This window comes from Lepisosteus oculatus, chromosome 1 (genome assembly GCF_040954835.1).
Source record: "Lepisosteus oculatus isolate fLepOcu1 chromosome 1, fLepOcu1.hap2, whole genome shotgun sequence".
NCBI lineage: Eukaryota > Metazoa > Chordata > Actinopteri > Semionotiformes > Lepisosteidae > Lepisosteus > Lepisosteus oculatus.
The window spans coordinates 69,977,688-70,003,052 of record NC_090696.1 but is presented as its reverse complement, the minus strand read 5'-3'; the positions used below and the strand labels follow the sequence as shown (position 1 = coordinate 70,003,052).

At 34.0% G+C, this 25,365-nt stretch overlaps 1 protein-coding gene across 13 annotated transcripts in view; it reads left to right on the top strand.

The window, feature by feature from the left end:
* The window catches only part of adgrl3.1 (adhesion G protein-coupled receptor L3.1), a 340,584-nt gene that overhangs the window by 211,495 nt on the left and 103,724 nt on the right, over window positions 1–25,365 (top strand). For 9 of the 13 annotated variants that reach the window (XM_069192139.1, XM_069192151.1, XM_069192122.1 and 6 more), the window contains 4 exons: window positions 9,653–9,955; window positions 13,255–13,358; window positions 15,845–16,030; window positions 22,086–22,124. In XM_069192139.1, coding sequence (XP_069048240.1) covers window positions 9,653–9,955; window positions 13,255–13,358; window positions 15,845–16,030; window positions 22,086–22,124 — 632 coding nt within the window. The remainder of the gene's footprint in view (window positions 1–9,652; window positions 9,956–13,254; window positions 13,359–15,844; window positions 16,031–22,085; window positions 22,125–25,365) is intronic. The other 4 variants (XM_069192140.1, XM_069192148.1, XM_069192126.1 and 1 more) reach the window with 1 other exon arrangement.

Sequence of the window (25,365 nt, the reverse complement as noted above, 5' to 3'; positions counted from 1 at the left end):
ACTGCATCTTTAAGGAATGCATTTGCCACAAAAATTGTGAACTACCTGCATATTTTGCCCAGTTTATTTTTATTTTTCCCATTTTATGTAAAATCGCAATTAATGCCTTCATTGGTTTCTGTAATAGCCATTACAGTGGTTTCCAAACCCCCTCCTAAAACAAACTTAACATGGTCCAAAATTCAGCTGTTCAACTTCTAACAAATTCAAGGCTTCATGTTCCGAGTTCTGATACATCTTCAGTGGCTCCCCTTTCCCTAGCTTTTAAGTTTCTTGGCACAACAATCTCCTCCACCTATAAATGTACCTCCTCAAACCAATGTACACTACATTGGGAAGAAAGGCCATCAGAGACTCTATTTTCTCAGGCAGCTCAAACAGTTTGGTGTGTCTCAGGAAACTGTTGTCCATTTTTTCAGGGCAACAGTTGAGAATATGTTAACATTTTCTGTGATGGTCTGGATTGGGAACTTAGCCACTTAAGAGAGGAAACAGCTGGAGAGATTGGTCCACACTGCTTCCGAAATATTTGGCTGTGTCTTACCATCTGTTGCTAAATACAGCACGTTTAGATAAAAAAAAACTAAGTCTATCAGTGACCACTACCAATTCATTATTCTGATTTACATTTGTCATTAACAAGGTTGATCAATAAAGTGGATTACTGTGAAAGTCACTGGAACTTTAATTCTGTGACACAGTTTTTGTACCATATTAAATTTTGTCCTGTTCCTCTCATAGAGCCTGGAAAGACAAATATGTAGCCATTGCTCTCTGAACCCTAGATGATTCACTTTATAATACCTCATGTAACATACTGTATGCTCAATGGGGCTCAAGTCTAGAGAGAAGGGCATCAATGGCCTGATATCACATTCTCATCTTGAAAGGAAGCCATTGTTTTAGAAGTAGCATGAGGATATGCATTATCATACTGGAATGTTGGAACAACAGGGCGAACCCACAGAAAGAGCGATACATTAATACCAGCACCTGATATAGTGCTGTGCAGTCATCGGTCACTACAAGTAGGCTTATAACTGCAAGTACACAAGAGAGTTCTGTAGCAACTAAACAGTCCAGACCTTTATTTTTGGATGATGATGTGTTGAGAGCTGTTGTGTCTCGTTATCTCCCAAAACTGTAACTGGGTCATGTTCTGCCAGATTAAAAATTATTTGCAGCCCGGGTACTGCATAACATTGTGTTGATTTAGTCTAGTCTCCAACATACCAATGGTACAAAAGTGTTAATTTCTAGTATAGAAACTCTTTACTGGTTCCTTTCTATTTTAGTTCCTTTATTGATTTTCACCTGGCTTGACATTGACTTGACGTGTCATTTGAATGTGAAGCAGTCAAAGTCACTCAAATATACAGTACTACAGTCATGAATGAACAATTAATCAATTAATCAATAATAATATGAAAATTATTTAAAGAATATTTCAGGAATATACCAGATCTGTATTCTTTTATTTTTCTAAAAAAACACATGTGCATAAGCAGAGTGATACATTTCTTTTGGTTTTGAGTGTATATTATTTAAGGGAGGTACAATGAATTATGTAACAACTATTGTTTTATTGGAAAAGGTCAGTTACTCCACAGCATGTTCTAGTCTACCAGCCATGAATGTGTTAAATGCATTCTTTTGGGCAATAAAATCAACTTTGAGCACCATCACATATGTTGTACAAACAGGCTATTTGAGAGGGCAATCCTAAAAGCTATAACTGAACACAGGAAATGAAAAAAAAATTACACTGAAACATACACAATTAGCAATGTGCTACTTATTCTTTTATGTTTTTTTTTCTGGAGCTCTTTAGATTTTTCTCTTTTAGTAATAAGCAGCTGGCAATAAAAAGGACACATGTAAAAATAATGAGGCAGCATCTAACAGAGACAGAGGCTTATCTAATTGTCCTGCTGTAAGCTAAGAGAATAAAAGGCTGATCATGCAGTGATCTATCCTTTGAAATGGATTTAAGGTCTTTATTTTTTAGGTGAGCAGCATAATCTTAAAGTGGTTACATAATCAGTTTTACAAGTCAAGAAGCCGGTGAACATTGGAGGGTATTTGTTGCAGTATTGTTTAATTCAAACAAGTAAGGTTTTTTAAAAATATTTATTTAAATAGGGATGTAGGGATATTTTAAAACAGCTTGTTCTTCTGACAGTCATCATCCAGTATATGTAATTTAAAATAGATATGGTATAAGCAGTTGTCAGTAAAGAACAAATTTTGTGGACTTTTGAATATATAATTTCACTGTCTGATGTACAGTAGTCCAAATTATTTTATTGGTGTGTTCACCTATACTGTATATATCAAACTTCATATATGCAAACATATTTTGTAACAGCTCTAAAAATAAATTTAATAACTTAATAAAAGAAAGATGTGTTCATACAGAATACATTTACTAAATTAAAAGCATTATCCTCCAAAAAAGAACAACATGGTGAGGAAAATAATTTGTTCTCCCAAGCAGAGTTTTATCTTTGCCGCTACCCCTTGCATAGTCTATGAACATTTTACGGAAGTGTGCATTTAGTAAGCAAGCACTGAGAGTGGGCAAATCAGTTTTATTTTGTTCTTTTCATCCGCACCAACTGTTATAGAATCCCATTTGACTCTTGTTGAAGAGAATTGGATTCAGCTAATGGCACATTTACTTTTCTCAAATCACTACTGCATCCTTGCCAGCCTAATGAAGTCTGCAAACACCTCGCTTTGGATATGATCGAAGAGGACACGTACATTCGCTCTTTTGTTCTTGTTTTATTTGGGGCTCTCCATTTCCTGAATACGTAAGAGCAGGACTGACTTTTAGAACAGTTGAGCCCTGGCCAGTATAAGGAATGACTCATTTATAAAGCAAAGCTTATCCTCCATTAAGTTGTTTGTTTGATGCTGTACCTTATGTGTGTCTCCATGAAATGCTATGCAAGCAAAAGAAAAAACAAACTAACTAAAATTAAATTGGTTTGTGTTTGTCTACACATTAGATACTGTATCCTACCATACGCCTATTTGTGGATGGAACACCTGCTTTTGATTTGATCATTTTATACAACATACAGTATGTCAGGGTTACTTGTCTTGTAGTTAAAAAAAAAACTAAATCAGCAGTTATTGTAATTTTCTTGAAAATGTCTACTGACCACAATTCCATATAAAGATTTGCACAATGTATGCACAAGATTATTTTGGATTGAACTAGTCATAATCTGGACATTACAAGATAACTGGTTTAAACATATTACATTTTAAAATATTATTTTAGTAAAATTGTACTGCTAAATTTAACAAAACCGTAATACCTTATATAATCTACAGTTATATGACATCTGCATGATTTGATATTGTCTTCTGGTAAAAAATTAGAATGAAAATGTTCTAAATAATAAGCATAGCATTTAAAATATACCGATCAATGACCCGAACAATTTAGTGTCCCAGTTGTTTGGAGTCTCTGTTCTAGGAAATTACACCTGCACCAGAGCAGTGAATTTATAAAGAAAGGATGTAGTGAATAGAAGTGTTAATTTCATAAAACCAAGAGGCTACTATTCTACATTGCACAATGCTGAAAAAAATCTTTCCTGCAACTGTCATTTGAAAGACCCTTCTGATATATAGAAACAAGTATTAGACTCCAATAACACTATACAATTTTTTCATTAGTTTGTAGTGTCTTTTCATGACAACAACCACTTGACGGTGTTTTGCAAAGTCAAGTGAATACAAAACGGTGTAGAATCAGAGTAGATCACTTAAAGCTGCTGATTGAGTAGACAATTCTGTTTTTTTTTGGTTAAATTGATTTGGTAAATGGGTGGCAGAGTGGTGAGTACTGCTACCTTGCTCAGTTGGGGTCTAGGTTCAGTTCGAGACTTGGGGTGCCGTCTGCATGATGTTTGTATGTTCTCTGTGTGTTTTGGGGGGTTTTCTTGGGATGCTACAGTTTCTTTTCACAGTCTAAAATATAGTAGGTTGATTGGCCTCTGGGAAAGTTGGTGCTAGTGTGAGTGTTTGTGTGTGTGTGTGCCCTGGACTGGTGTTGTGGCCAGAGTCTGCCCTGTCTTGCACCCGTTGTTTGCCAGTCTCTGACTTGTCTGTGACCTTGAATTGGAAGAAGTGGTTAGAAAATGGATGGATATGTTTGGTAAATTATAAAGATTTGTATAATATTCAGGATGTTTTTTTCTAAGAAAACCGTAAAAGGTATAAACAGAAGTCCACGATACTGTATATGTTTTAGTTAATTCTAACATTAAATATACAACTTGCTAAAAAATACTGTTGTAAGAAAGCCTTTTAACAATTCATAGCACCACCTATTCTGTTTAATGTTAAACTAAGCAATATTACGCTGCCTTCTCAAAGACGTTCTTTAAAGATCAAGAGGTCCTCATTATGGAATTTATTCTAGCTGGCAAACTGCTATGTAAGTGATTGGGAATCGTTCTGATAACTGTTTGTAGAAGACATTATGAGAGCAATTACTTTAACAAGTTTAGAGATGCATGCTAGCAAAACACAATGTAGTGATGCAGATTTCAGCTGAAATATTAGATTACTGTATTACAAGGTTTAAAAGATGAAGCAAGTGTTTTTTAGTTCTATACAATCTACGGTTTTATTTTACACACAACAGTAGCATAGGGTATTATACAGTATCACCAAAACGTGAACAATTAAATGCTTAGATTAAAGAATTTGCAAATAAGTATACAGGGGAGGCAAAGTATACTGCAGTAGGCTGAATGTCTTCATCAAAGTGATGATATAAAAGATAGTTAAGTAGGGAAACACTGTATATTAGCTGTTGTGCAGAACCTACTGTACAATTGTTAATTTATATAACTTAACTATTCAGGTTAGGTAAACTTACTGATGAACTTTAAATACACAACAAAGGACTATTGGAAACAATACTATTTTGTTGTGTTTTTATGCTTCTTGGTGTATATATAGAGCAGTACTGGGAAAAAATCAAATTCCATGCCATTTTGACCAAAAAGGCAACATTGTTCCATCAACATTCACCTTCGTGCCTACAGTATGTTTTCAACCTCTTTCAGTTATGTCAGTTGTTATTACTATTAATTTATTTAGATTTTTATCCCAGGTGACATGTCTTTGTCATCATCGTTCATAAATGATTGCTTCAGTGTATTTCACTGAAGCAATCTGAGTGGAGGTCTTTGATCCCCTCCCACAAGGATTTAAACACTCAACCTTCCCTTTATGAGCTCAGAGCCATAATCTCTACTTCACACTACTATTGGAATGTTTATTCCAATTGTCAAAAGTTCATTGTCATTGGCTTGACCATAGACTGACACTAGTTTCACATATGAACAGAATCGTACACCACCCCTGAACTCCTAAGTTAGAAGGCCTAAAAGGCTAGTAGTAGCTTTTGCATGCAAAATAACCCACATGCCATTTTATTCAAAAGAATGGATTCTAAATGTAACTTTCCTCTCAATTTATATAAAAATAGCCACCTACATAGACCATAACTCTCTGAAATTGACTGCCAAGTTGTCAGACTTTTAGTTTTAAGTTTTATAGCTAGTTTATAGAATTTCTCATCCTGTCTGGTTCAGATATTTCCATCTTCATGAGGTGACAGGTTGTGCGCAACGTGCACCTTAATCAAAGCTCGTCACATCCCACCTTTATTTGTGATGACTCAAATGTAGTAAATTTCTATGTTGTGATTCAAATTGGAGGTTTTATGACTCTGTTCTCTTCCATCCTGTCGCAAAGGTATATATATGTTTTTGGTTTTACATATTCATTGTATTTAATCAATGGTTGGGTTTGGCCCATTCTCTCAATGAAGGGCTCATTATCCTGCAACATTGTAGACTGTGGTTGAACATGTACATTTAAAAGAAAAATATATGTAATCATTGTAATAACATTTATTAATTTATTGGATTATTATGATATAATAATAATATTTCAGTCAATATAAACTCTTTACTATTCTACCTTAAAGTTATGTTCTGGTCATTAATTTACTCATAAATAAGAGTTTGAAAGAACATTACACTGTTTATTTGTGTTGTGCACTAATTATTAACAGAGTTGAGAGTCTTTGTGTTTATAAACTGGATTTGAATTACAGTAGGTTATGACTGTAGGAAGGATAAACTGTCTTGGAAGATTTTAGTAGTTTAGGAGTTAGTTATGCACTAGAATATGCACAGTTGTTGTAATTGTACTGTGAAAAGGTGCTTTGAGAATTAAGAAACATTGTAGGTATAAGTCTTGATTAACAAAATACTAAAGGGGCAATATGTGTGACATTTTTTGTAGGTTTGTTTTTAGATTCAGGACATAGTGTCTTTGTCTTGTTCACCAGCGAAGAGCGCAGAAGGGATACAAGAAAACTTCATTCTGTGATTTATTTTCCTCATACCACCTATCTGTGTGTAATGTATCATATATGTGTACAAAAAAACAGACTTCTTAAATTACAATGCAGGCAAGGGCAGAAGCAACAGACAGAAATAATGACCCTATCTTAGCATCCCGGGGGAAAGACAAACAGTATATATCCATTTCCTTTGAATCATTTATTATTTCAGCTGAGAAGCTTTTGAGCAGACAAAAGTTAGAATCGGTTCTTGCGTGATGATTATTGTATGCAGTCAGTGCTCAAGTTCTAAAAGGTTTGAAGAAAAGAATGACCACAAACACAAGCAAATACTTTGCATTAGCAGTTAATCATATACAGAAAGGGACTTGCAATTAAGTACTTGTCAAAACATGCTATATAAAATATTACTGTTTGCATATAATCTAGCAAAAATGTACTGGACATTAAACCTAAGAGGCAATATAGTATGTAGTTTTCATGGGAAGAATGCACTAAAGGCAAATAAATAGAAGACAGTCTACCACCTGTTACAGGTAGTGCCTGCCAGTATTATATCTACCTGCCAGGTAGAAGTGTGGCAATTAAAAGATTAGTTGTCATATTGCACATATTGCATATTGTAAGATTATTGTGTCCTGCTGAACACTGTGAAGATTATTGCGCAAAAGCAGGAAGTCATGGTAAATACCAGAGTAGAATCCACACCAGCCAGATTAGGCATGACCTGGCATGGTAAACCATGATATGTGGTGAGAAAAGGTCACACAGTTATGTTTGTATATCTGTCTTACGTATGAAGGTAATCACATTCACAAGGACATCATGGCGGGCCAGCCATCCATACACCAATGAAGAACTGTTAGTGCACGGTGACAGCTAAAGTGCTGCCAGTACAGGGATAGAACTTTGGGAAAGCATTCCTGAGCCTCGTCCCACTGAGAACTTCTGTCATGACATGGAACAGTGAAACACTTCTCTCACTTCACTAGAAGCTGCACTCTGGGAAGAATGGCACTATGTTCCTGGGGCTGTTTGCCAAAAGATGGTGGGACGTGTACCTTCATGGAGTGCAGCAGTTCATTGAGGCCACATGGTTGTCATGAGAGACACTTAGCAACTATCCACTATCGTGTTGAGTTTATAACCTGTCCAAGGTCATTCATTATTAATACTATTAGTGATGTCTTCCGTAAAGACTTTGATGCATAAAATATTTCTGCATAATTAAAATATTTATGATGAAGGTGGAAGGTTGTGTACTTTTGTCCAACTGAGCAATCTTGCTTTTATAAAAATATACCGGCTTTTTAATGTTTAATGATTAACATGCTTATTATACTTTGATTTCTATTTTTCATGATCTTGTTTTACATTTGATACTCCATGCAACTGAATGTTATTTTTTTCAATTGTTGTAATCTTGTAGAATTTCTTTCTATACTTTCAATATTTCCTTCAACTCCATCAAACTACTGGGGAGTTATTTCACTACAAATCAAACCAAATCAGCTTTATCTCTAGCTATTCAGAAGACTGTTTAAGAACAATTATTTTGCATTGCTTCAGAAGTTAATTTAATGTGTTTGTTGTCTTTTTTTTACTGTGTTTTGGAAAGTTAGGCAGTATGAACATCATACTTGCATATGGAAATTCAATGTTGCTATACTTTTGAGATTGGCTGTATCCAAGCAATCTACCATAAAGTATTTACTGCAAACGTTAAGTTTTGTACTAATGTAAAAAAAAAATCTTTATGGTCCCACTTGAACTTTCTTTCTTTGAAGACTTTCTTAAAAGGCAGTGCAAGCTGTCCTCTATAATCATTGTACTTGTTGTTTCATCAGAGCAAATATGAATGTTTGCATACATATATAAATACAAATGCGTATGTGTACATATCTACAGAATATGTGTGTACATACATGCACATATATACATTATGTTAAAATAAATAGAATATTAAATCTAAAGACAATATTTTTGGCTCCCCTCTTTGCAAATACACATTTTATAATTTGGTTGTATAGTACCTTGATTTTGCCCACGGTCTTGTTTGGCACATTCAAATGTGTTACTTATATTATTTTGAAATTCCTTCAGAATTCTGTCTCGTAAGCACAGATCTTACTTCATAAACAGTATAATAAAGTAACCTGAATAGTTAAAGTAATAAGACAAGAATATTGTGATCAAAGAATAGTGTTATTTTGATTAAAAGTTTCCAACAGCTTAGTAAACTGAGCTAGTTTATAATGGAGAGGGAGCAACTTGATAAAGATTCTTGCAGGTCTTTTTGTAATGGAATAGCCAAAGGGAGTGTTTACTTATATGACATTCCTTGGTTTCCAAAGTTATTTCCTGAAAACCATTCTGTCAACAAAAACCCTGTTGTGCCTGAAAGATTGACTTAAAGTTTCTAATTTACTGTGCCTTCTCAGTTTGTTTTGTTATTGCTTTGTTTTGTTTCTTGCTCCCAGCTAGCACATCCTGTTTGCTTGTCACAGTTGAAGGTTGACGTTTCCTCTCCAGTGCCCTGTAGCAGAGTTTTAGACCACCCTAACACAACACAGATTCATAATGCCCTTGGAACAAAACTAATTTGGTTCCCTTATTTCCAATCAGAAACACAGGAGGATCCAAGCTGTAGCTGAAATGATTGATGATGATTTGTAGCATGATGCTAGTGGGGGAGGGGCCAGGCATCTTTAGCATCTGCAGTGTGCCTGAGGAAGGATTTCTCTGTTTGAAAACAATGCTGTCTTTGAATGGTTAGCAAAATTATGAAGCATTGAATATTTTCATAGAAAAGACACAGCAACATGCATTCTTTGTTGATTTATTCATTTCCCAACTTAGGTTTCTGTATGAAAAGCAGTTCCGAGTAAAAGCAAAATTCATAAACATGAAATTATTTTCTTTTTTAGTTTATTTTTATCTCTGGACACATACACCAGCGTAACTGCAGAAATTGAACATGCAGAGCCAAGTGATACCTGTCAGATTCAATAGATTCAAAATGAACAAATTCAGCATAGGCTGACATGGGAAATAAAGGCTGCATTTCTTTTAGTGTTTTGATATGACAAATCTTCCCTGCAGACGTGGTTGAACTCTAATAAAAAAAATATATTAAAATTCTTAGTGACAGTGTTACCTGCAACCTAGTGTTGCCATTCGTTGTGATAGTGGCAGCAGTTTTTTTTTCTGGACATTTCTTGTTTAATTCATCTGTTCATATTTCCATAGAATCATCTTCTTCTGTGGTAATATACATGGACACCACCACAACAAGGACAACAACAAGATCCACTCCAATTACTACCTCCCGAGCAGTGATGACCTCCACAGCAGGCCGACGTACCAAGAGCACCACCACTTTGGCTCCCATTGGAGGAGATATTCTAGACATTGTCACACGGCCAGCACCATCATCCCAGCTCCCAAACATAGGCACAGACTACTGCAACCCGCTAGAAGAATCTGACATTTCTTGGCCCAAAACGCATCAGGGACAGGTTGCGAAGCAGCCATGTCCTGCAGGAACCATAGGTAAGAATATGCTGCTTCAGACATAGCCAATTGATAATATGAAAAACTCAGAGGATAAGAAATAAAAAGCACAATTATGACACTGTTTTGATTAATCTGCATTTTGATTTCTGCAAAATACTTCTCCTTCTAAAAAAAAAAAGTACATTTTTATTCTTGATTTGGATTGAGAGATATTGAATGCTCTATTAGCCAAGAGTGCTTCATAAAATTACTATTGTGAGAGGAGAGTGGCAATATAGTGGATGTACTGAGTTGATTTCCATATTAACACAAGATAAAATTGATAAAAAATCAAGTGGTTCTTGAATGCTAAACTGATTAGTAATTACATTTGATGTTACCTGTGTCCATAGATAGCATTTTTAATTTCTTGGCAATATTTGACAAACCGCTTAAGTTATGTTTTTTAGTAAGAACTCACTTATACTTTGTTGCATCATGGTACAGAGCTCTGCTTTTACAATATACTGTACCTCTGGACTGCCCTTTGTTTAGATTTTTTGTGTTAAAAATCAGTCGATCACCTACAGTATATCCCTTTGAACCATGACTATGTTCCATTATTGTATTATTCCTGTTGTCACAGAGCTGGATGTTATCAAAGCAAAATGGTGATTGTTAACACAACACTTGTTCAAGAAAATAAATTACATGAATTAATTTTGTGAGGTATTTTTAAAACAGAAACATTTTGCTTATGTGAATATAGTTTTAATCTCTTCAGTCATTCATAGAGTACATGCAGACCCTGTCAGTTCAAGGTGGGCCTTTGGAATTAGCTACTGAAAGATATCATTGTTATGCTTTTCACAGAAATTAAAGGCATAGTAAAACATATTTTTGCAATGAAATAACTCAAAGGCCCAATAAATTATACCATTTTTTTGTCCATGTAACAATATTGAAAGTTACGCTTATTACAAGAATAAGACTGGTGTATTACCACACATTGACTTGATTGTTGTAGGAGTGCTGTTTCTGCGTTTTGTGATCTGGGGAATTTCAAAATTTAACATGCAGATTAACATTATTACATAACCCATTACATAAGCTGAATTAGAAACCCCTCCTTGAGTATAACTTTCTTCAAGGCGATTGTCTTATGTTTGTCGTATTTAAGTATAATAATTTTACTGCTATATTTTACATCAACTGTTGCATTTTCTAGCTGTTTGGAAAACAAAATAGCTTGGATTTCAGATCAGACATGATCTCATTAATATACACATTCCTTAGGATATGAGCCCCTCAAGTTTATAATTCATATCCTGTAAACTGTATTTCATTAGAAAGCTACTCTTTTATGTCATTCCTTTCTAGTGAACTAACCTGAGCTTCAGCAATGAGAGACAGAGACAAAAAGAAGGACATAATTGTAATAAGCTGTGCAGCAAATACAGTATACTGTAACTGTGTTCTATGTCACAGTTCAGTAGAACAAGAGTCAGGTACATGTAATTATATCAAAAATAAATGTAAATATCCTTTAAGCTCGGATAAAAAGTAAATAATAAAAAAAATATAATTTAACAGTATAAATTTGAAGCAATAATTTAGCAACCGAGGGCTTAAGCAACACTATGGTGTATTAAAATAAACAAAAATGCTTTTTGAAAAACTGTTGAGCATTATGGCCAGGTGATTTGTTTCCTCTGAGGACCTGTTTTTTTTCCGCTTGGTAATCATGATTAAGACATGGAATTGTTCACAACTAAAAATATCATGACTGAACCATGGCTGATTATTGTTCAGCCTTTTCATCCGGCAGAGTTTCAACAAGCCACTTCAAATCTACAGAAAGAAACCAAAGATGAATGCAGCATTTCACAAGATAACAGTACCACACAGCACTGCCTTGTTTTTCTCTTGAGTGATTTGGTACTTGAGGCAACTCTACAATGGTGCAGTTCTATAAATATCATTTACAGATTTTACAGCAGTCCTCTGAAGCATCTGTGGTCATATTCTTATGCTATGTTAGATCACAGAGGTAGTGTGGAATGTAAACCTGTCTCAGTCCAAAACTACAGTATAAAGTGTTCTAAAACACTTCAGAAAGAAATAGGAACCTTAATTGTCGTTGAAATGTATTCTTTCTGTTTGGTAGGTCACACATGAATGATGAAAAGGCAAAGATTACATTGTGAGGTTCTTACTATTTTTCACTAATCCATACAGTAACTTAATAAGCATAGAACAAGTAGTATTATTGGTACAAGGTGTACATAGGTGTACAGTACATGGACAGCAGTCTGAATCAAATCGGATTAAAATGTATTTATTTATTGATATTACCCCATATATTTATTTTAAAATACAAAGGGATAAAATAATTGTTCTTCTTATTCATTTCCTAATTTATTAATGATATATTTCATGAATCTTTTTTATATCCTCAGAAGCTGAAGTTTCAAGATATTGAGCTTTTTAAAGAAAAAACAATATTAACCTTCTTTCTTTTTACTGTGTTTGAGACATGGTTTTTCATTAAGTATTGGGTCAGCATAAAACAATTCTATGGAACCAGTGTATCCCAACAGAAATTGTATTTTCCCAAAATACTGCATATTTTCCCAAAATTTGCTTAAAAGATGATTTGCAACTAAAGGATTTAAAATAAAGGCTAAATATCTATTACTTTTGAAACTGCAATAACGATTTTCTGCAACTAAATTACTACAAAATGGAGATTGACACTCTTAAGAGAACTAAGCTTTGACCCTTTTATAATAAATTGTACAGTTCTAGAAAACAAATCCTTAGTTGAAGATCTGTTTCCTATATCTTTACTTTATATACATTATAATTGTAATATATTAAGGATGTTTTGCAGCTGATCTCCTTTTATAATTACAATCAAGCTATTCATAGAGCAAAAACGTAGAAATACACATGAGATTTAAATAGCCCCCCTGTGTGATATGTACTTTAATAGGATTAAATTTAAAAGTAATTCAAGCTAATTACTTCTCCACCAAAATCGTCACAATTTAAAGCCAATGTATTTGGCTTCAGCTAAGCAGATATCAGCTTTCATTAGAAAACGAAAAGAAGAAACATGAATTGTAAAGATAGATCTGATTCGAATCAAGTGTTACAAAACAGCAATACTGCTTTCCCTCGGGTCCTAAATAATTGGAGCGTGATCTCCATGTTCATACTCATACATGTGAAGAGCTGCCTTTGTTTCATAAGTGCAGCTGTGTAGTAGCCTATCCTGAATTTAGGGCACTTCAAAAAACATTAAGCTTACTGTACGTTAATGTCAATTCTACCCTTGCCTATCTTTCTTTCAGGAATTGCTACCTACGTATGCCTGGCACCTGATGGGTACTGGGACCCACAAGGACCAGATCTCAGCAATTGCACTTCTCCCTGGGTCAATCAGATAACACAGAAAGTAAGTATGTAATTCCCAATGACAAAGGAACAATAAGCATTATGTAGCAGAATTTTATCATATTATGATTACAGTATAAAATGAGATTTGTAAGCAAATTCAGAAACGTTATATTTGTCATAAATTAGTCAAGAAGAATACGTTTGTTCACACCTCTATGTATCTCTTTAAATAAAAATTAAAATTAAAAAATAAATTAAATAATATTCTGCTCTTTGGAAGTAAGATGGGAGATGAAAGGAGGCAATAGATGAAAATCGTTCAGTAGTACCATGGATCATCATGGGTAATGTCAGTGAGCTCTTTGAAGAATACAAACAATAGGCCATTAACCTCCATGAGTTGGGGTATCGCTATAAAATATTCCACATATAGTTGAATTAACAACTTTTTACTGTAGTATACATTTCTAGAATTTAAGGCTGCTGGTAAGGTCCCATCTGTGCTAGGAATAACCATGGAATGTGAAACAAATCAAAGGCAACTATAATTCCAAAGGCAATAGCTGGAGATCACCAAAACACCCTGGCATCTTGAGGATACAAAGTGTCGAAAACTAACATTCAAATTCAATTTTTTCATGCTGAAAAATGTGAAATGTTGTGGGGGTATGTTAAGTTCTGGGGTTGTTTTGCATTTATGCATCAAGGTGCCGTTATCAAGAAAGGCGAAATCTTTAACTCCAAGCATGTACCAGGAGATTTTGCCAACCTCAGGCTTGGCTGAAAATAAGCTTTACAGGATGACAATGATCCAAAGTCAACATTCAAATCAACAAAGGAATGGTTTACTGCGCGTAAAATAATGTTCTTGACCGGCCATCTTAATCTCCAGATCTCAATCTATTATGCACATTTGTGATTCTAACTCAAGATGACAGTTTACTAATGGAAATTGAAGAACTTCTGAATGGAGGAGCGGTCATAACTTTCCCCTCTGAAAAATGCTAGAACCCCAAAGAATATCACAGGAGTCTAGATATCCTCAGTAAATACCATTTCATTTTGTTTAATGCGTAGTTCAATTTAATTTTTATTTTAAAACAAGAAACCATAAATTTAATCACAATCACAGCTGAGATCTTTAAACTTATAAACAAACTGCTTGCTTACTCATGGCTGTCTGGTTTTGCATTTTACAAATTAGGCTGGTGAAAGTAAAATCATCCTCTAGTAAGTGGTTCAGTTGAGTGGTAAAAACCTTCAGTATATTACATCAGATTTTCGTTTCACCCATGTGGTAAGTTTACAGCTGAATGTCTTCAGATACTACCAATGGGTTCATGCACGCAGAAATGTACCACATCCATGCTGCTGGTTTTGTGTGATAACATTTTTTCTTGAGAGGCTGAAAATGTAATCTCAGAAAATCCTATTTATAAGATGCATGCCTAACTCTGCTGTTGAGAAATGATCTCTTTGCATCTGAATTCATGCTGTACAAGCATCAGACTTTTACTTAAGTTTAAAATATTGTACTATATATACGTTTAACTTATCATATGCACAGAACTTTAGAAGAGTACTACAAACTAGTTATAATATTTGAATGAATATTTGAATGAATTTTGTTTTCTTTTACATTATGAGACGTATTTATTTAATGTTAAGATAGAATGTAAAAACAGCCCCTTTTCCATATGCAGAGAGCTGTATTTCTGCAATACAAAAGTATACATCTAGTGTTGAAATAGTAAAAAAGGTCATTGTATTTTATCACTAAAAAATTAAATAGTAACAAATAAAATTACATTTCATTGATCAACAGTCATCCAATTGAAGCAATTAAACTACTTTCATGTTTACAAATGTGACAAAATGAGGTTTGTATGGTAATTTGTATAGTACTGCACATACAGTAATAGTATTAATATACTTGAAAGCTTATTTTTATATTTTAGTAGACTAAAATGATAAACAAATACATCTGATAATTTAATTCAAAGTGTATAGATTGGCCTTTTTCTGTTTCTTCTGTGACTATAATGCAGAAATGTTATTTTTATTTTAAGGTAAACCTTGTAAATAAACTAAAAATATAATACAAACCTGCAATCTGTTACCATACATGAACATTACAACCTGGTCTGTCAGTTTGGTGGTGAAGAACAGCATGAATACAAGTTATAATTATAGATGGATCAGATTTGATCAGGTTTAATTGAAAGTTATTTTATATAATTTTACATTTTTATCTGTCTGCTAGAGTATTGCTACTACAAAGCTACGATCAAAACTACTGCTTGTTTAGCTCAAGGGTTGACTAGAAATTGCTGTAATTATACCGTAATGTAATACTAATAGGCTTTTTTCCTCCTTTGATATCAATTACAGACAGCAAGAAAAGGCTCAGAGGATAGAGTCCTTTATTTCTTTCTGTAGATCATACAGACCTTTGATCAGAATTTGATTTAATAAAACAAGTTGCCCAAAATGTTATTTCAAAAGGCATATGTTAAAGGTCTTGATTTATCTGTCTCTGACAAGCTGAGGTCAGGAGAAACAGCAGCCATCATTGCAAGGGAGCTTTCAGAGCAGACCAAGAGTCAAATCCACGCAGGGGATATCTCCTACACAGTCAAGGCCATGGACCAGCTGGTGGATTTGCTTGATGTGCAGCTCAGGAACCTCACCCCTGGTGGAAAAGACAGTGCAGCTCGAAGTTTAAACAAGGTAGGTCTCACCCGCACTAACGAAATGCAGTACTCACCTCACCTCACACATCCTACATTTTTACTGCCTTTTAGTAGCATCTGCTTCCTCTTCTTCTTAATGTATTAATGGGTTTGTTTGCATAATGGCCTCATATCTTGTAGAACATTGAAATGAAGAAAAATCCAATTTATCGGCGTCTTAGGGAACTACTGTTCACCAGAATGGCAATTGCAAGTGGCCTCTTCTTATTTATAATGTTTCTCATTTTTCATTAAGTTGCTGATAAAATAAGCTCCTGAAATTCATGAAGTGCAGTTAAATATAGCCTTCTAAGGCTTCATTTATGTGAATCACAAAAAAAGAATCTATGAGTAAAATATAAATATATTCATAGTCATATATTTTTCAAAATTGATCCTTCTTTTCCATCTGGAAGAAAAAAAAATACAGAAAATATGCTTAACTTTGATCAACTACTGGCTACCATGGAATTAGCACTTTAAAAAATTGGCTCCAGGTTTAGTCTAGCTTGGTTACAAAGTCCTGGAACCTTACTAAAAAATGGTACAATCATGAGATTTTAGAACCCAAGTCAAAATGTTCTTTTCAATATGTAACTGCTGCTATCACTGGCCAACCCCTATGATGAGATGAATACACTCCCTGCCATTAATGAGGCCTTCATACTGTTAAGGACAACATGTTCCTCCACATTGCACTCCTTCTGATGAAATTACCTCCTGAATCTTCAATGCTCAGTGAAGTATAGTCTAAATATGGAGCACCACAATGCTGTTCAGTTGTGCTTGTATCGCTACTGATCTTTTTTAGGTGTCGTACAGTAATATACAGAAAGATATTTCATTTCTACATGTCATTACTTACTTAAAAGTTCAGGAAACATAAAACAAGCTTTAGGATCTGCCATGAAGAACAACATGTGCTGTGTGACATTAAGATCTAACGAGCACAATATCCAAAATCATATCATGTTGAAAAGGTAAAATTGTTGCAGCTTTTATAGGATGCTTTCTCCTGATTATTCCGCAGTTAACCATTCCTCAAGTTGTATTAATAAATCCAAGCTTTCTTTGTCAAATCTCTCATACAAGACAACCATAGATTATAATTTAATCTCTATACTTTGTTACACTTTTGTTCTACAGTACATAAACAAATTAGGGAGGAAGACAACTAACGAGCAGAGATTTCATAGGGTTTATTTTTATGTGTTCCTGCCTGTACTCTATCTCTGATGCTCAGGATATTACTAACCCCAATTAAGTATCACACAACATTTAAAAAAATCAAATTAACAACTAGTTAACATGTCTTTGTCTTTTGTCTTTGGCAAATTTAAAGAGTTCTTCTGCTGCAGTTTTATCAATCTCATTGAACCCAAGAAAGCCTTTATCAATATCCATTGAACAAGAACCAATAAGGTTTCTCGTGCTGCCATGGTTTCAATTTTATCACTGGGCAGTAAATGTCTGTATCACCTAGATTGACACTAATTCCAAAGAAAAATGTTCAGTTTTTTTACTTTAGTTTTTTTTTTCTTTTTTAAAAAACCTTAACACAACTATAAACATTTGTGGATAGTTAATCAAAGTCAGGTGCTTTATGTGGCCAAACAGACATTTTTCGATTCATCTGACCTGGCAGAGACAGGAGGACGAGATATCTCCAAATATTTAGAATTTGTTATTCTTTTCTGAGCCTGTCTGATACAATATATGCAGCAATATTGCCTAAACAGACAATTGTGGTTGCTGACATCTGCCAGCTACTTCAGGTTGATCTGAAAGGTTAGCACAACTTGCCTGAAGCACTAAGACTCTTCTCTACGTTAAAAATATATTTCACTGGCACATGTTCAGGAAAAAGCACCAGCACAGAATAGACACCTCTGCATAAATCATAAGGGGACCTATTCTGTAAATGTGCACAAAGAGTAAGATGCCAAAAACTGCATCACAAATGTGTCTGCAAAGTATAAAATTCCCTCCATTCACTATGGTCTTTAAACAAATGCTGAAACCGTATTGGTTATAATCTCATTCACCCACTGTGCTTTGATCGGATTCAGTATTCAGTTTGCTATATATGTGCATTGGGCTAAATGTAAAGCCCAATTTTCAAATCACACTTTTCTATATAGTCAAAAAAGGTAGTTTACATTTTTTATTCCTGTTCTTCAACCTGTACTCTTAAGTCTCTAGGAATCAGAATTCCTGATATCTCCCGTTATCTGTTTCTCACTACTCTATATGTTTCCTCTATTGCCTTATCTATTTCTCACTACACCACTAATATACTACTGAGTTCCTCCATTGGGATCTGCATACAATTTAGATGTCATTTTGAACCATAGTTTTCTTTAATGTTGTCTCCTCCCTACAGAAACCACTTATTCTATATTCCCTGCTTTCCATGAGTGGTGACTGATATACTGTATCAGAGATACATTTTAGATACTTACATTGAAACTTACATGAATACATACAGTACATGAATTTGATAGTCTCTTACAAAAAATGTCAGCTTTCTCAAACATATTTAGTTAGCTACAAGATTTACCTACTGTACAAATCCAGGATTTTTACAACACATGTCCCATTTCCCTGTTACCTCCTTGATTTGATCTCAAAATTTGATCTACAGTAATTGCTCTATAAATATTATTCCTACATTAGAACATTTTTTCTCATCTTGGAAGATGCTATGGGAACAACATTTAGATCAAGATGAGTTGTGGGAAACAAAACTGTCCCTTTTCAATTTATCTTCTGCTTGTGTTAGACATGAGTTCATGCAATTTGAAATTGTCAACATATACTTTTTCTAACTTTAAATGTTCTGAAATGTGTTTTTATAAATTCCACAAAACCCATGCCTGATTCTACTTATGACAGAAGAAAACCTGTCCTGACTACTTTTCTTTCACATGTTCAGACCCCGAACCTGCTCTCATTTTAATTCTTAACAGTTTATTTTAAAAACTGTTACAAATACCACAGCTATCCATTTGTCATCTGCCTCTTATGGCTCTGTTTGGGATAGCAAGCAGCACATTTTTTTTTTATTCAAGGTTTTATTCAAGATATTAGACACCCTGCATTTGTTACAATCCTAACAAGGCACTTAATTGCCCCTGGGCAACCATTGGTATACCTTGCTTCCAACTACATTGGGGGCATGGTGTAATAACTATTTGACTTTCTGAACTGCAACTAACTTGTAGACCCTAATAAATATGATGAAATCACTGTTAGAATGCAGGGATTTGGCACTAACGTCTTTTTAGTTGTGGTCACGCTGAATTTTCATTCAGCAAAAGTCCACAGGATGAGAGAAATAGCCTTGTGTATAATATGCAACAAGGAAAAAAAAACTATTTATAAAACTTAACGATTTGGACATTCCCAGATCATGTTAACAATGTTACATTTTGCCTCCTAGCCAAAGCATACACAAGCATTTGTGACTTATTTATAACTTAATTATATTTAATACTTAATATCAGTTAATTGATATTGTTCCAAATGTTGTTCCAGGACATTTCTCTGTCTGTAACATTAAAATAGTAACAACTTTATTTTGTAGGCCTCATAAAAACACAGAAGAAGTCAGTCCCTTTGTTTTTCCCCTTATCCCCCAACAGCTGTACAAAGAAAGTCTATAAGAAATGGAGGCCTATTCTGTCCCAGTTTGACTGCTTCCCAAATATATAGTACTCATCTATTAACTGAAATCTTCCTCCTTTTCCATGTCTCTGTCATGGCTTTTTAAAGCTTATTGTTATTTCCTTCCTTCCTGTTTCTTCTTATAAATACATTTTGTAATTGTATTCTTTGTAATATTTCTCAATAAATCAGTAAGAGTTCTAAAATCCATAAACAAAATTATAAAAATGCATTCAGCCTACAACAGGATATTGCAAAATAAAGTTCACTGAAATGTAAAATGTCAGCTATTATTTTCTTGAGTAGCTTTAGGTGTAGAGGAAAATGAACACCTGTTTTTAAATTGCTTTTCAAACTGTGTTTTAATTATTTAAGTAGATAGCCCCATTGAGATTTTAATACCTTTTGTTGGTAGAAGTGAGACTGAGAATAAGGCAAACTAAACTGAAACTAAATTAAAAATAATGTATGTTCATTTTTTACTGCATTTGAATCAGTTATAATGTAAAAACAAACACACTAAAATCATTAAAGTGGTACTGACATCAACACTAATAAAGTGGGATTGAAACCAACACTAAAGAATGTTTGGAAGAGCTATTTTGAATCAACGAATCCTAACTCAGTTTTTGCTTCTTGTTTTTGGAAACACAGTCTACTCAGTTCAACTTTAGGACCGTAAACATTAAATAGCTAGTGTGGGTACAGAACCATGGAAATCTAAGACACGAGTCACTGAACCAGACGACAGGCTTGGTAATTTACTTAATTCTTTAAAGGAGCAACTGAGAGGGACTCATTGCAGAATGCATGAATCAGAGCAGTGCAGTATTGCTGCTTCTTCAACCAGAATAATTTTCCACTTTGCTGATCAGAGTTGCCAGACAAAACATAAATGCCAAAATCTATACAAAGAAAAATGTAATGTGTAATTAAGTTGATTCACTTACAATATCAGCAAGGGCAGAAGTACTTTTTTGTTTGAAAACAAATACTATAAAATTCCCCTCAAGCAATAGTTGTGAGCAAAAAAGTGTTTTATTTTGTAGTGGGGTGGCTGTGATTTAAAAGAAACAGTCAACATTCTGTTAGTGAAACGTCCACTAAAGTCTCTCTTTAATTCTTCACTCTTATCTGTTGTGAATGTCAGGGAAAATTAAAATTAGTGAAACAAAATCCTAATACACACAACTATATAGTCACTGCTGCCTGGAAAACTGAAAATGCCCTTTTTTATTTTTCATTATAACCAAATGTAACATTGCCACATCCAGTATTTGTTTCAAGTTTTGTAAAGATTGAATGTGATTCCCACTAGACACAAGAGATTTCAAAGAAAAATAAAACCAACAGCCCTTTATTTAACTGTTAATAAATGTGAAACAAAAACAGGAAGAGGCCTTTGTATACCATCCCCTTTAACATTTGATTAAAGTAATTATTCTTACCACCGTTAACATAAATATAGAATCTTTTATAACCAACACATGTGGGAAATGATTGAAAAAATAATCATCCTCTGACAGATTTACAAGAAACATAATCCTCCCCTTTGTTGTAACAATAACACGTTATAATAACTGTATTGCTGTTATTTTTTGTAGCTGTGAATACAGCTGCCTTAAGTGGGGATATAACTCAGGACCACATTGAAAAATCTTTTTGGTTCTGCTTTTTTTATTTTGTCAGTTATTTTCCTCATAAACACAAAAACATTTCTGAGATTTGTGAGTTTGAGCCTTGACTGGGACAATCAAACTTGAACACTGATTTTTGACCTACTGATCATTGTTTTTTATTTCATTGTGATCCCCTGCAAAAATAAAATCTCAAATATCATAGGTTTTATTTGATTATTTATAGGTAGTAGGGAAAGTATATACCATTTGTAAATTATGTACATTTACAATAAAGGAAAGGGCTTTGCAAGTACTCTACAACAGAATAAAATAGACTTTCTTGTTATATGTTAATGAACACTGTTGTTGAAACCTACTGTACATAATTCAGATTATCTGAATTTGTTCTTAACTACATGTTTTTTTACTTTGAATATAAGTTACTATCTGAGAATTACAAGTGATGGTTGTTCAGAAAAAAATAAGGACACCACAACCTTGACTACCTAATAGCATTAATATTGGAGCCTGAGTTCAATCCCCACTTGATTCATATTTTTATTCCTGTGCTAATTATGCTTAGTTTAGTATTATTAATGTTTTGGAGGAGAATAATTTTGGTGCCTACTGTTTATCTAAAGGCACAGAACAATGAATATTTAAGGCAATGTTTTTAACTTTGTTTCTCTTTTGTTATTGACTGCGTACATACTGTATATTTATACATATTGTGGATAACCTGTGCTAACTAATTGTTCGGGGTTTCAGCTGCAGAAAAGAGAACGCTCTTGCAGATTTTATGTCCAGGTATTTCAGTTTTTTATCTGCACCCATATTTAAAGATCAGTGTGTTGTTGTGGATGACATTTTATGTTCCTTTATGTTCATTTACCCTTATAGCATGCCACATTTGCTCTTTAGCCTTGTGTATTGCAATGTGAGTCATTGAATCATCTTCATTTCAGACCAAGTGTGCTGATCCTAAGAGTCTTTTCATTTCTAAACCCTCTCATCTAGTAATGCTTTATATGCTGCTATAGGGTTTTGAATTGTAATTTCTGCCTACAGCATGATATTTTTTACAAATGGCTTTCTTGTTTTGTCTGTTTTAAAATTAGGAATTGCATGAGTGTTGCTGAATATTGCTCATGAACTTGAACCTTTTAATTTATCAAGAAATTGTGTTTGGGCTTTTGTTAATATTTACAGGTAAGTAATCTGGATTGTACAAATGGAGGATTCCATTTTTATTTTGTAGTATACAGAAGAATTCCTGCTGAGACACTGGTGTTTGTCTTCCAAATGATATATTAACTATACTGTTAAAACGACTGTTCAATTTCATTTTTAACTGTCATCTTATGACCTCGATTTTGTACAATAACAAAGCAGTTTTTAGTGGAATAGAATGAACTTCTGTTCATTGACTATAATTTTATACTTATTACAAATGTAAACTGTGTAAAGTCATACTTATTACAAATGTTTACTGGCATTACTGTTCTTTTCACAGCAGTGTAAGAAAGAATAACAATAAATCTCAAGAAATGACAGCAAATATAGCACTGCACCTATCTTAATGTTGCCAGTAACAGATAAAACATTCTAAAAAAGATACAAAATGTGCCCACTTGGTGCAGTCAGCCTTAAAACACAACACAGGAAGATGTACATCTTTGATTCTAAGATTGGAAAATATACCTTAGTAGGAGATACAGCTAGTCATGCTAAATTTATGTAAGAGTGGTATAGTAAAATGCTTTGAGGATTGTAAATGTAGAGCTATACACTCCCACTGCAACAGTTTTATATATCAGTACTTCACTTCCTTCCTTTTTTAAAGCTGCTATATTCTGGAATACTTTTCTGTGAGTTTGTCACGTAATTTTGTTGAATGGCAAAAAAGGATGGTGTCAGTCTTTAATCACTCTGGGACTGGACCTGTAAAGCTACTTACTGTACAGTACTATCCAGCAAATATGATGTATATTTAAATTTACGTGCCAAACCTCCAGAGCTAACAGGAAATATTTTGTGGCAAAAGGATCAAATCAGGACAACACACACGATGGTATATATTGTTCCTTAACTTCTACAGACATCATGCTGCAGGAACACCATACCAAAGAATATGAAACAAATGAAAAATAAATACCAATAGAATGCAGATGATTGTGAGGTTTTTGTGATTTCAGGAGGAAAATATTTTCCTAAAGTTTTTAACCTGTAGATTAGGCATAAAGAATACTATTAAAATGCACCATTCCATAAGCAATCATGCAATTTAAAAGAAACAAAGTGTCTAAATTAAGTCTTATAAGTTCTTTCCATCTTGTGCTGTATTCATTCATCCATACCACTCTGTAACTCACAACTGGCAGCCCACTGACACTCAGCAGGAACATTATGAGCCTGACCAGTACCTGGATGGGAGGCCTTCTGGGAAAGATAGGGTTGCTGCTGGAAGAGGTTTTAGTGGGGCCATTAGAGTGTGCTCACCCTATGGTCTGTGTGGGGCTTAAGTCCTCAGTATAGTGACAGGGGCACTATACTGTAAAAACGCACCTTCAGATGAGATGTAAAACCGAGGTCCTCACTCTCTGTGGTAATTAAAAATCCCAGGGCATTTCTAGAAAAGAGTAGGATGTTACCTTGGCATCCAAATTTCACCCTGGCCTTTACCAATTATGTCCTCCTAATAATCCCCATTTATTAATTTGCTTCATCTGTTCTCCTGTCCACTGATAACTGATGTGTGATGAGCGTACTGTGTGCACAGTCCCCGTTACCTGTAAAATGCTTTGAGTGGAATGTCCAGAAAAGTGATATATAAGTGTGAGGAATTAATGATAATTTATTATTATCTAAGTCTGCAAATTAAAAGTAATCAAACAGGAGCAAAAGCATTCACATTTTTTACTTTTACGACTTGTACTACCACAACGCTAAAATGCTGTGTGAAATACACCTAGATAACCAAATAATTAGTAGGGATATTAATTTAAAATGCTTTTTAGCAAATGTACTTGATATGAAAATGATTATGTTTTGGTAACAGCAAAGATCAGAGAAAAGAGTATGCATAATGAACATAGGGTAACAGTTTTGATGGTAGTATAATATCTATCAGATATAATTCTGTGTACAATACATGTATATACAAGTAATATACAGTACAAGAGTTCAGATTTTTTATGTTAAATAGGTAATGGTGGACATCTGGGTCCTGAATAGCATTGCTGTAATCATGGCGACAACATTTCTAAAACACATCCTTTCTCTCTTTTACTGAGGTGGCAATTGTAGTGTGATTAAAACCAACAAGTGTTTTGTGCAGACAGGTGTTCACTAAGGAATAAATTGACAATATGCTTCTGGCTGAGGAAGCTTCTGTATAAATAATAGCATAGAAGAGTAAGGCGTGTTACAGATATTTAGGTTACAGTTTATTAGGTTATAAGAGTGTGAATCAAACTGCCCAGCTACTGTATATAGTGGAATCTGCAAGACTGCAATGAATGCCAAGAAATTGAAAGAATTGTATTTACAAACTTTAACTAGTGATTGGCAGGATATAGAACTTGTCCTTTTCCCAATCTTTCATTTTGAGTTCAATTGAAAATTTTACAATTTGCAAGTTATTTTAAGTCTAATGTGTGAAAAAGATTTAGATAAAATAAATATTTAAGCGATGATCAAGGTCGTAAATATTTAGTAATTTATATACTGTAATTATAAGAATGAAAGAAACCTTTTAATGTTTGACAGCCATTAAACATTGATGATTTTATTTCTGTCAACAAAACATTTCCAAGCATGTTGGCACAGTTAATTTTTTTTTAACTATATAGAAATAGAAAACGTGTATGTTTCCTATACTGTCATTTAAAGACATTTAACTGAGTATAGAAAGGATTTTAGATTCAATCATGGCTAGAAAACGTTGGCTTCTTCTTTTGAAAACAGTTCAATCACCTTGGTGAGGCATCAAGTTAAAAGTGAAGTTTATTCTGAAGTGATGTCACACTGTAGAATTTCTGATTTTTTT